The 12,643-nt window shown below is 35.5% G+C and overlaps 1 protein-coding gene across 1 annotated transcript in view; it reads right to left on the reverse strand.

Moving 5' to 3' along the window:
* myo7b (myosin VIIB) overlaps positions 1 to 12,220 on the reverse strand; it is a 54,967-nt gene extending 42,747 nt beyond the window's left edge. Inside the window, exons 1-10 of the mRNA XM_062976401.1 lie at positions 11,945 to 12,220; positions 10,066 to 10,108; positions 7,248 to 7,361; positions 6,766 to 6,918; positions 6,023 to 6,207; positions 4,625 to 4,746; positions 3,519 to 3,661; positions 3,303 to 3,416; positions 1,029 to 1,182; positions 326 to 402 (exon numbers count right to left, since the gene is read on the reverse strand). Coding sequence (XP_062832471.1) covers positions 326 to 402; positions 1,029 to 1,182; positions 3,303 to 3,416; positions 3,519 to 3,661; positions 4,625 to 4,746; positions 6,023 to 6,207; positions 6,766 to 6,918; positions 7,248 to 7,361; positions 10,066 to 10,083 — 1,080 coding nt within the window. The 5' untranslated portion in view covers positions 10,084 to 10,108; positions 11,945 to 12,220. The remainder of the gene's footprint in view (positions 1 to 325; positions 403 to 1,028; positions 1,183 to 3,302; positions 3,417 to 3,518; positions 3,662 to 4,624; positions 4,747 to 6,022; positions 6,208 to 6,765; positions 6,919 to 7,247; positions 7,362 to 10,065; positions 10,109 to 11,944) is intronic.
* Positions 12,221 to 12,643: the final 423 nt, after the last annotated feature.

A 12,643-nucleotide genomic window follows, 5' to 3' on the forward strand; every position in this document is an offset into this window, starting at 1 on the left:
TGAAAAACTGATATTGTTGGATGTCAACTAGTGTAAGTGTAGCACTTTTATTCATATTTATAGCTGTGGAATCATGCTCAGATATGACCAAAAGTAGAGAAAGTCATTAGTATGCTTTGGTCTATCGGCAGCGTGATGATGAAAGGCTTGTCTTGGGCACGAGAAAAGTAAGTTCAATCCCCAGTCACCATGGGCCAGTTACAAGCTCTCACTCTTTCTAACTTTAATAATGCCATTTGTAAAGGTGAAAGGGAGTGGAGAGTAATATATACTGACTCTTTCCAGTTGAAGGAAATGTAAAAATATTAATGTGAAATGCTAATACCTCAAGCAGTTTGGTTGCAATGGAAAAGTGTGCAGAATCCAGAACAGCAGAGCAGTCCAAGTTGTCATAAACAACCGCTAATTAAAAGAAAAAGAAAACCCTAAGTAAATATTTTTAATTTAAAAAAATTAAGCATATTTTTGTTCATTTAAGAAACAGCTGCTAAGCTAAGGAAAAGTATGAAAATGCAACCTAGGAAAGTATGTATGTTGTGTTCAAGGTTTCATTTTTCTGAGTTAAAAATGCTAGTTGTCCTTCACTGCTACGTTATCCAATATAATTTACAGACATTTACATTCTCGTAAAGATACCCTCTCCTCAACACTTCTGCCTTTCAAAAATCTTGATCGCTCAGCTCACTAGGAAACTATCTATGGGTCTTTTGCAAACCTTATATACTGGGCACATGTAAGAAACAGAGTTTTAAATTACTGTACTAGAATGCACTGTTGCCAAGATATATTGTGCTGATTTGATACATGAATACAAGACATTAGTGTTAATTGTATGCATATACTTCGTTTAGCTATACAGTATTAGTAAAGATCCTTCAGTAGCAGTATTCAATTTCCATTATTTATTCAGGTTACAAAAGGTTGTTTTCTACTCAAAATAAGTAGAAAGCAACCTCGCCAACTCAAACTTCTCTTCATTTATCCACTTTCTCTCTGTGTATATATTTGTGCACATACATCCCTTTTACCTTCAAACTCTACATTCCCTAGATGCAAAATGGCTGCCAGAAGTTTGCTGATATCCCAGTGCTCAGAATCAGCGAACATTAAGATTTTCATTGCAGAGCGAATATGAGCGTATTCCTTGGCATCATTACGGCCTTCACAGGAAGTACATTCACCCTGTAATATAGCACAGAGATATAAATGACATCTTTTCTACAGTAATATACATAATACAAAAGAATGCAGAAATGATAATGGCACAAAATGCACTGAATCCACAACCTCTTTTTCATTGTGTTACAGTTTGAGTATCTCTTATCTGAAAATCCAAAATGCTTCAAAATGCAGAATTGTGCACACGGGTGGCTAAGACAATGACACCTTGGCTTTCTTTTGGTTCAATGTCCACAAATCTACAAATGAAAACATAGTGGGCAGTTCACTGTTCTAATTTACAAAGGCTAACTTTACACTTCTGCAAATCCAGGAAATGGAACATAGCTGGGCTGCCTCTAATAAACCATTCTGGGTGCTTTGGGGCCAAAGCAGAAAATTCCTTGATTTCACAGAGATTTCTGAAGTGATTTAAATTCTTCCTATTGAAGCAGGATAACTAGGGAAGACTGAATAAATATTTACAGCTAAGTAACTGGCTTCTACATCACTGATGAAGTAACAAACTCCTCAATACTTAGGTTGCATCTAGATTGATTTAAAAAGTCCCAGATTTTGTTCTTGTTCTTTCTGGTTCTGTTTTGGAGATCCATATTTGCTTTGTTTATCCCACTCACTGTTATCTAACAGTGAGTGGGATAAGAGATATCTCACACACACACACACACACACGTACACACACATAAAATATAGACTTCATTAAATAAAGTTTCCATTTTAACTACAGTCTAAAAAAACGAAAATGACTCTTAATTGGTAATTTAGTGGTTAAAAAAGAATACCACGATGTCTGTTGGAAACACTTTAAAACTGTGTCAATACACTTTGAGAGAAATCAGACTCTATCCATAAACTTTGCTGGACACTCAAGAGTGAAAGTCCAGTCAACATTTCTTGTTCCACTGTGCTTCTTATGAATGTTTTCAAACATTTAAGAGTTGTAACTGTTGACACTGATAATGCTGCAGAAACCTGAAGTTTCTTTACATTCAGAAAAAACTTGTCTTATCATAGACAAGATATGCTTCCAGTGCATTTGAGGGTTTTTCTGCAGGTATCATCTTTTTCCATTTTCTACACCACAGGTCAAATTCTTCCATCAGTATGCCAGCACTTTGAAGGCATTCATTGCAAAGTTCTGTACACTTGTTCAAGTTGTATTTTAAATGGCCACAATTAATAGGGAGGAAGACTTGAAGTTCCTAAACTATTTCCCTGTGCCTTGTAAACCTTCCTTGAAGCTGAGTGCATAAAAAGTCCAGAAATGGGATGTACACATTTAAGTTATAATATTCCATTGGTGTTGGTGAAGTTGTCTAGATAATGCTTTTACGAGTCTGCTTAACTTCTTCACCCATAGACTCCACCACCACTGACCTTGCTATGTCAAAGATCTCCTGAAAGTCAAAGATCCTGCTATTGCAATGTAAATTCTGTGCGCATCTCCCTGGCTTTTTCTAAGAGAATGTCAACATGTTGCAGCAACAGATATTGTTCCTTGGCAATTTCTGATAGGTGATTATGTTGTCTTCACATCCATGATGTCAAAACCTAGTCACTTCCACTATATTGGCTATTGCTGCTATTGCAATGTAAATTGGTGGAAAGGTAGGTAATGATAATTTGAGTAACTTATCAAATTTGGTTGAGATAGTGCTTGCAGTTCTGGGGAACCTCTAATTTCTGCTTCTCATTGACTAGCATGGGGAATTTGTTTAAACAGTGAAAATTAATGAGGAAACCAGGGTTTTTTTAACCTGAAAATTTTTTTTGGGGGGGGGGGGGGATTGAACCTGTAACCTTACCCCACCCTGGCTACAGGTTTGAAGCTGGATGCTTGTAACTCGGGGACCACCTGTAGTTGCAATATATAATTGGGGTGCCAGTAAGATGTAGTATTAAATTGGAAAAGATTTTGATCTTATCCTGTTTTAAAATTCTTACCCAGCAATACTATTCTTGGGCAAATATGTTCTTGGGCAAATCAGGAAGTCTAAGCTACTTTAGCATCTTTAAAAAGGCATAAATTATTATACACTTAATATTAAAGTTGTATACATTTTCCCTGAAATGAAATGTGGCCAAGAAACAGGAGACAGAATTTGCATAAACGCCAACTTAACCATAGTGAGGTACGTATACTCAGAAGCAGTGCCCAGATTCAACATCTTCTTCTGTTCCAGATTCATCCCCATTAACATGCAGTAAAAGATATGATAGTTCCTTTCCTCTGGAGCCTAAAATGGTAAAAAAAGACCACATAAATACAACTGCTAGCAAAAAAAAATCAGTTATGTTAATGATTCAGTTATGGTTAAATGTGTAAGCCTTGCACTTACCTGGCGACACACCCGGGATTTCTCCAGAAGGAATTGCTCTATACGAGCTCCTTCTATTACTCCATTTTGATTGAAATGAATGTCAATGTATTTCCCAAACCGGCTGGAGTTGTCATTACGAATTGTCTTGGCATTTCCGAAAGCTTTATGGGAAGAAATATTAGGTAACTTAAAAAGAGGAAGAGAAGATCAATATATTTATCTGAATAATTAAGAACACCAAGATATGTTACAGGATCCCATTACAACGTAAAATAAAGTTTTATTTTATTTTCTATACTTTCATTTATAAGTTTATATTTAAAATGTGGAGAGGATACCATCTTAAAGATAAAACTCTATATCAGTTTTTTAACATTTCTAGTATCGTCAGCTAAAAGTCACTTCATCTTCAGTTTTCCTGTAAGTATATTCTGGCTTCTTATATGTACAGGAAAGCATATTTCTTATGTTCTCCCTGAGGTTCTTGCCCAACTGGAAATCCACATATACGTACATTAATTGTTTAAACTCAAACTCCAAAATATACACATGTAATGGAGAGAGAGTTTGACATCCTCTTAGCTACATTGGAATCTGTTGCTCCAAAGAGCTGAAACTATCATCCAATACTAACATATTGGAATATCCCTGACAAATACTATGCCTATCTAGGGATACATGAACGCTTAGATACAGATAATGGGCAGGCCAAGACTGAACATACCATATATCTTCAATTGTAAGACACTATCGATTGAAAGATGCACCCTAATTTCAGTGCCACCACAACCCACAAAAATACATAAGATACACCTCCAATTCTAAGACACAACCCAGTTTTATAGGTGTTTGTATAGGGGGAAAATGCATCTTAGAATGGAAGAAATGCCGCTTAAGAGGAAGAATGGAAGAAAATATTATCCAAGGAATACACGAGTAAACAAAATCCAGTGCTTAAAAATCAGGGAAAATATGTATCTTTGGAAACACATTAACATAGAATCAATGTTTTCCATTATAAATCAATGGGTCTTATTGCCAGGTAAATAGATACAGGACCAAAGCCAGGTAAACATTCCAGTTTTTGCCACTAACAAATACATAGCTGTATTTCTGTAGCCCACCTTCCAAAATTGGATTTGCTTCTAGAATCTGCTGCTCAATCCAGGAATGCTGGCCACTAATAGCAGCTAAAAACTGCAGTATCAACTTTGTGCTTTCAGTCTTTCCAGCTCCAGATTCTCCACTATCAAATAAATAAATACGTTTCATTAAATTAGCTCTCTTGACAAAGTGACTACATACATGAGTGATGTAACAGGGTTCAAGATTATGAAAGAAGCTGTAATACTGTCAGGAGACAATAACAGAAGTGTCACCCAAGAAGATAATCAAAGCAGAAACATGTGACTGACATACATGCATTCTTTTCAGGTCACATGAGAAGAAGAAAACAGATACTTTTGATAGTGAGAGGAGTGGAAAGGGAAGACACTGCACTGCAGTGAGGTGCAGATTTGCTTACAGAAACCGGCAATGACATGTTTGTTAATTCTTGTTAGCACTACGCATAAGGTAGCAGAGATAAGCCACTTCTATACTTTAAAAACTATGGGAAAGACAACCCAAAGCAAGAGATAGTGATGAAACATCAAGCTCCAAGGTTGGATGGCACTCAACAAGCTACGGGGAAGAGCAAAGGACAAGTAATAAACATGCTATGTCTAGTGATATAACTACTAAACTAAAGCCAAAAGAACATTCAGCAGCTGCAAAATGCATATAAAAGGAAAGGGGAATGAATCGGGGGAAACTAAAAATTATGAATCAAGAAATGGAAGATATAAACATTGTAATACAGTACTTGTTAAGACAGAGTGAACTAAAATAAACTGAAATGGAATGTTTTGAGTCAGGTAAGTATTGATCTGGAAATGCTCAAGCAAGAAGAAATATGGTGCTACTAACAGTGAGATGTGATGTACCTTCAGTTGGGAGGGAAGCTAAGCCATGTTTATTTCCTTGGTTGTGCATTTAGTATTATTGCAATGAAACACATTTAAAACATAATAAAAAGTTAAAAGCACAGCACACAGATGATTAACAGATTATTCTGCTACAACACATTAAGAACCAGAGGTCAGCATAATTTTTAAAAGAACAGAAACAGGTCCAACTGAGTCAGTTCCAGAACCAAGGACTATTTGGCAGTTAACAAAGCTGTTTCAACAAGGGAGTTCATAGCCTCTCTATAACCTGACACATCCTACACATAGAAACCTATTGATGGTATGTGTTATTTATTTATTGTATCAGAAGCGAAACTGAGGGAATAGTTGTCATGTATTTAAAAACTCAAAATATATGGTATGTGTGATTTTACATTACTTAAGGGAGGTGACATAAAAACAATCCTCATTCTCATACTTATATCTTACTTTGTTTCCTCTCAAATCACTTCAATATTACTTCTTTTTCTTTTATACAGCACCAGTATTTTCCCACCATTGCTAGCCTCTTACCTGATGACACAACACTGATCCCTTTTATTTCTCTTCATGTTGAAATAACAATTATCAGCAATGGCAAAAACATGAGGAGGCAGTTCTCCAATCCTCTTGTTGCAGTACAGTCTGATTTGTTCTGTGGTATACAGTGGCAGCACTTGATATGGATTCATGGCCACTAAGATTGATCCAGTGTATGTCTTTAAAAAATTAAGATATGTTAGATGTGGATCTCGGCATACAGCACAGCAAATTCACTCTGCATTACTCAATATCATAAAGCAAAATGAGATTACTAAGAAAAACAAGAATAGCAGAAATAGCTAAATACATGTGAAGCCGCTACCTCTGGAGCCTGTAAAGAACTACAGAAGATGGGGATCTATGTTGCAAACAGCATTTATATCATATAAACAGGATGTTCTCCTAATCACTAGCAATCAACTATTATTCCAAAGGCAAAAGATAAATAAATTAAGCTCCATAAAAGATTATCACAACATTTCATTTCATGCTTTTAAAATCTCTTCACTGTCTACAAATACTAACTGAAAGGTATACCTATCAAATATCAGTAAGCAAAGGAATATATGTTGTGTCTCTGCTTGATTTGGTGATATTACTTCATGACACCAAAGGACAAATTAACTGATCTCATAAAAATAGGGCTGGGATACTCTCAAACCAAAACCTGTCAACTGACAAAAACGGTTTTTTCATATTACTATTTTATAAGAAAAAGTAGCTTCCTCACTTACATAGATTTTGTGCTCCTTGTACCGGATGAGGAGATTACGCACCATTCCAGCTTCATTCAAGTCTCCAAGGCATATCATATCTTCAACTCCATGGACAGAGGCAGGATGCATTGGCCGCACAGTACCAATGTTCCGAGTTGTGATCCAATATTCCTTAAAAACAACAACTTTTATAAGTAACAAACTTGGATTTATACATCAGATAAGAAAATCCATAGAAAATAATTTGTGAAACTTATTCAGATAAGGCCATTGATCACAATATATTAAAAGGTTATGAAAATTATAATTATAAAATTATAAGGCTTTTCGGATAATGACAGTACATGTTAATATTTAGATATTAACAGATTCCACAACTAGCTCTGGCCATACATTTCAAGTACTATCAAGGCCAATGATCAGAAAGTATGTCCATTCCTCTTTACAGTGCTTTAACATTACTAAAATGTAAATCTGCCATTATAACATGTGTTCCTTACCTTGCCTTCATCATCCTCCACCAAAAACCGACCTGACTCAGAAATCTTGACAACAGCCCCAATTGGCACACTAAACTCACTGCTTGAAGGAGATTCCAACCATATGAAATCACCCTAGGGAACAAAGATGCTTTAATAGGAAAATTATTCCTTGTGTTACATGATTTCCCTTGCCCTTCAGATTAGTCTTCCTAGTTTAAAATGATTAAATTTTAGAAACATGCATTATGAATTTTAGGAATCTTATCAGCATCTTCAACATACCTTCTGATGGCACATTTTACAGATCAAGAACTACTAACAGAACGTGGCTAGTTCATTAGCTCATTGAATGATTGACTCATTAGATTTTTCTGGTGACATGGTCTAACTCTCTACATTTCCTAATTAACATTGAAGTTAATCCTTTGTTTTCATGGATTACTTAATTTTAGAGTACTTTAATATAAGAGTGGGTGGCTGTGCTTCTGGCAGATTTAGTAAAACAGGAAGGCCTAAGGAAGAAAGGATTAAGATGGGGAGAAATGCATCATATGACTCTGTTACCTGGCTACAGAATCCAGTAACAGTTGAGATCGAAGTTATGTGGTTACATTTCAAAAATAAAGTAACAAGTGGAAAACAAGTATTGGTATTAATATCAGTATATTTTAGTTACCTTAAAAGAGTTCCTTTGAAATTTTAAGGGAATTTTTTCAACAGTTTTAAAGTTTTAATTAAAAGCAAAAAAAAGAACAAAGTGGGCTTTTTTTAACAATAGCACAATTTGACAAATTACTTTTCAATCACTGTTAATAAATATTGTGAACTAATTGCTTTTTTTTAAAAAAAGATTCCAAATTCTAGCTTAGTCATAACACACGATCCTATGTATTAAATGTCTATCTCTCTTTTAAGAAAATATGAAAGTTAAAACACCACCAGAAAAAATATTAATGTAAGAGCCTATTTGAAAGAAGATGCTTCATGAGTTATGAATGCAAAATGTATCCTTCGTTGTCCTATTTCCACTTCAATATGCCCTCATTCAGATAGCGAAAACAATCCCTTGAAGTATTGAAACTTTTCATGTCTTTTTGTTTTGATTTCCTTTGTTTATTTGTGGTTTTGCCTCTGAATTCTTAATATATCCTGCATTTCCTTCACTTCTCCCCTTCCTCTCCCTCGCCTACTGATCATATCTAGATTGACACAACCTTACAAAAATTGCCCTTCACCAATTTCTATGGTGTTATAGTCAAGTTCTTTAGTAATAGTATACTATTTAAGCATTTGGGCAATTTTCTTTTACTGATAGCATTCCTCTTTCCTTCATTTGAACTCTGTTGAATCTGCTGCCCTGGAAAACATTGCTTTCTTTCTTGGTGATGGACAAGAAAGAGATATTTCATTTGAGGAAGTACGGGTTTAATTTAATTTAAACCCGTACTGGGGAATCAAGGGTAAAGTCCTCGCGTTTGAAATTTCTTGGGAATACTTCAGAATGAGGAAAACATCATGGAGATCTCAAAGTAAAAAGTATATAATCCAAAAAGAATTAAACAGAAACTCAGATGAATGTTCCCTGGCAATGGAAGGCAATACAGGCGCCTTACAGACAAAAAGAAAAGATTAAAGAATACAGAAAGTGCCTAGTTTTGTTCCTGCTCTTTCATTTATTACCATCCACTGCCAGGAAATATATTTCAGAGTTGCTGTTTAACTTTTTTGAATTATTTACTTTAATTACCTAAATTACATTAGTAATAATGATTTAATTAATTAGTCAATATATGCTCTCTTATTATACTTTTTCTGTTATTCATTTTGCCATATTGTGATGTACAGTATATTTGTTGTTGTTGTGTTTCTTCAAGTAGTTTCTGACTATGGTAATCCTAAGGCAAAACTAAAAGATGATTTTCTTCACAATATTTGTTCAGAAGAGATTTGCCATTGCCTTCACTTAAGGCTTTTTTTTTTTCATGTCAGGAGCAACTTGAGAAGCTGCAAGGTGTTTTTAGTGTGAGAGAATTGGTCATCTGCAAGAATGTTCCCAGGGGACGCCCAGATGTTTTGATGTTTTTACCATCCTTGTGGGAAAATTCTCTCATGTCCCCACATGGAGCTGGAGCTGATAGAGGGAGCTCATCCACGCTCTCCCTGGATTGGATTAAAGTGGGCAACCTTCAGGTCAGCAACCCAACCTTCAAGTCATTAGTCCTGCCAGCACAAGCGTTTAACCCACTGCGCCACTGGGGGCTGAGAGAGTGTGACTTGTCCAATGACTGATATTTATTAAAAGCTAGCAACCCAATGAAAAACAATATCAAATTTTAATCAAACATTATTTAAAAATAAAAACAAGGTGAGAGGATAATTAAAAAGAACTTAATAAAAAAAAAACAAGACCCTTACATTTCAAACTTAGTTAAACACAACAATCTCCCCAAAACGGCACACTAAAGACTGGAGATATCATGCTTAGTAAATTTGGCTGCAGATGTCTTGGGAAATTTGATGGAGAAGCACCTTCTAGCACTTCTAAACACAGTTATCTTTACCAATTTTAAGAGACCTTCCTGTCCCCCTTCATCCTCTGTAACGCAGTCCACCCTACTCAAAAGTATCCTGGCCTTTGGTCCCTTCTTGCCAATTTCAGGGGACAGTTTTGGGAAGGTTGCAGCGTCTGTTTTTGCCATATTAAGTATGTATAACTCTGAAACTAACTCAAAATTTCTCAGTGTTGCTTTAGTTTCAAAAACAAAATAACAGAGAAAATACCCAATAGTGTGATATGACCAGCTTGGATTTTAAACTTAACAAGAATTGAACTTACTTGTCTGAGAAGGACCATTCTGCTTCAGGGTGACACATGCAGCCTATACTCACAGAGAGAAAATCATAAGAGGGTGAAAGGACAAGAAAAAACCCTACAATATAATTCAAACTTAATAAATGTGTTACCAACTTTAGAGACTGTAATCAGAATTCAGAAAATGAAAGCCCTAGTCTGCTTGTGGAAAGAAAAAGCAGGCCATAAATCAAATTAATAAATAATAATAGTAGGTGAAACAGAGATCAGGCTCCGAAAATGTAACCTAAATCAGGTTTGTACACATGTACTGTACTACCTTACACTGTCTAAATATGTTGATTTACCATCTGCTCTAAAATGATTTTATTTTAAATTAATATATATCCTCCTATAACATCTGATAAAATTGATTAGAACAGCTGAGACATTTTTCTATTGGATAGAAATGTAGATGACTAGATTTGAAATTCTGGTAAGCCATATTTCTTCATCTCTCATTTTCAGTTTTTTCACTAGTGCAGTGAAAGTATTAATATAAAAAAGAAGCAGGACATTCTCTAGGAGACACAGTTCATATTGAAAATACTAAGTGATACACAGAAATAATGTTATGGCAGTTCATAATGTTACCTCTACTTCAATAAAAAGATTTTAAAATAGGAAACTATTCATTTGCTTTTGGATAAAAGTCGCTGATCTGATGTATGCTTACTTAGAAATATTCTTCAATGACTCTCTTTTTAAAAAATAATGTTTGTCTGTACTGAAAATTAATAGAATGCATAAAAATTAATAAATTCAGTTCCGATGTTACAGTTCCAATGTTACTTGATGTCTCCTTGAAATATTCGTTGTCCCTTATATAAAGTGGCTCTATTCTTATGATGTATTAATAAAGAATAGAGATGGAGGGAAATTTTACAATCTTTTTGAACACGCAATTAAGAAATCTGGATGAAAGAAAATACAAAGTATTACCTGTTCAGAAGAAATATTGAATTTTGTTGCTTCTACTTTTATCTTTTAGTAGAATAATATAAATGAAAAGGAGAGGTATGCACAGAAAGACGGCCGTGAAAACAGTCAACTGTCCCCCTCAGTATAATGCGGAAATGACCGACGTTGCTTACAGTTATTTATTACAGGACTTTGAACCAGCTCAGTACATCTGGTGTTTTAGTTAGGTGAGGCCAATTACTGATGCTGTAGTGCTTGATGAGTGTCTTTGCAAGGTTCAGCTCTTTGGTGCCCTTTGTTCACTAATCTCTAGAAACTCTCCAGCCTAGGTTCTCAGGAGGAAGTAAAAGCTATATGTTGCTATTATGTGCCATCTAGTCAACTCATATCTTTTTTGGCAATATTTATTCAGAGGAGCGAAGTATGCTATTGGTTTACTGCTTGTTTCCATAGCGGATAAGCTGTCTCCTAGGCTGGATACACACCAGCAAAATAACTTGACCTTACTTCAATGCTAGTGTGGTTGAGCTCACTTTGTTCTTCCTTTTCAAAGCAAAAATGGTTTTAGATGCCGTAGGCTCTTGATGTGAATTTCCTAGGAAAACCCAAGGTCTGCAATATGATAGACATATACTGATGATGGTGCAACTGAAGAAAGCTAAAAGATTGTTCTGACTGTTAGCAAAGAAGTTATAATCATACCTCTTGGCTTTGAGAAAGGGCAAGAAAACTAGGAATGTTAGAGGGAAATGCTAATGATTTTGGTGAATTGCAGTTTAATAACTAGGCTTCAGCTTTGAATGGACTCATGTATTAATATATATCTTTGTGTGAGAGAGAGTGAGTAAGTTGATCACTTACTTATTAGTTGATCAACAAACCACATATTGCTCCTGAGTCATCAGTTTAAAAAATGAAAATAATTTGAAATGTAAGTGCTTACACATCCATGGGTGCCTTCTTGGAAGAAGCATTCCTCTTCTCACACACAGGAAGGACTGCCTCTTCCAAGATATGTCTGATGGGAAGCATGTATCACCTGAAAACCAAAAAGCAGACCTAGTATCAGCACCATGCATTCTTGGGTGGCACTCAGGATCCCAGGACTTTTGCAGGGCTTACTGGGGAGTGTAGATCCCTGGCCCTCACAAACACCTATTTCCTGTGTTTACCCAACATTTTGATTTCCCATAATATCCTGTTCACTGTAACATTGAGGGAATGTAAAATGCCACTTACTAGACATTTTCTGTACCCAGCAGTGACTGATGTACAGTCACCTTGCTGTATCCATGGGTTCCACCATCCATGGCTTGAAATTTAGGAAAAAAATCCAAAAAGCAAACCTTGATTTTGCCTTATATAAGGGGGTACATTTTTGTCACATCATTTTATATCATAGGACTTGAGCATCCATGGATTTTGGTATCAATAGGGGATTCTAGAATCAAACCCAAGTAGATACCAAGGACCTACTGAACTACTGCTACTGCTATCACTAAACAAACTTGTCAAGGAAACCACTGATGTAGGAAGAACTTACCAGTGGGCATTTTGCTGAAAAACCTCTTGAGCTCAATCTAGATTTTTTTCAGAATAATTAATATAGAAAATGTGTGCAGTTGTGGATTAAAACAGGAAT

This window comes from Anolis carolinensis, chromosome 3 (assembly GCF_035594765.1).
Source record: "Anolis carolinensis isolate JA03-04 chromosome 3, rAnoCar3.1.pri, whole genome shotgun sequence".
NCBI classification, from domain to species: domain Eukaryota; kingdom Metazoa; phylum Chordata; class Lepidosauria; order Squamata; family Dactyloidae; genus Anolis; species Anolis carolinensis.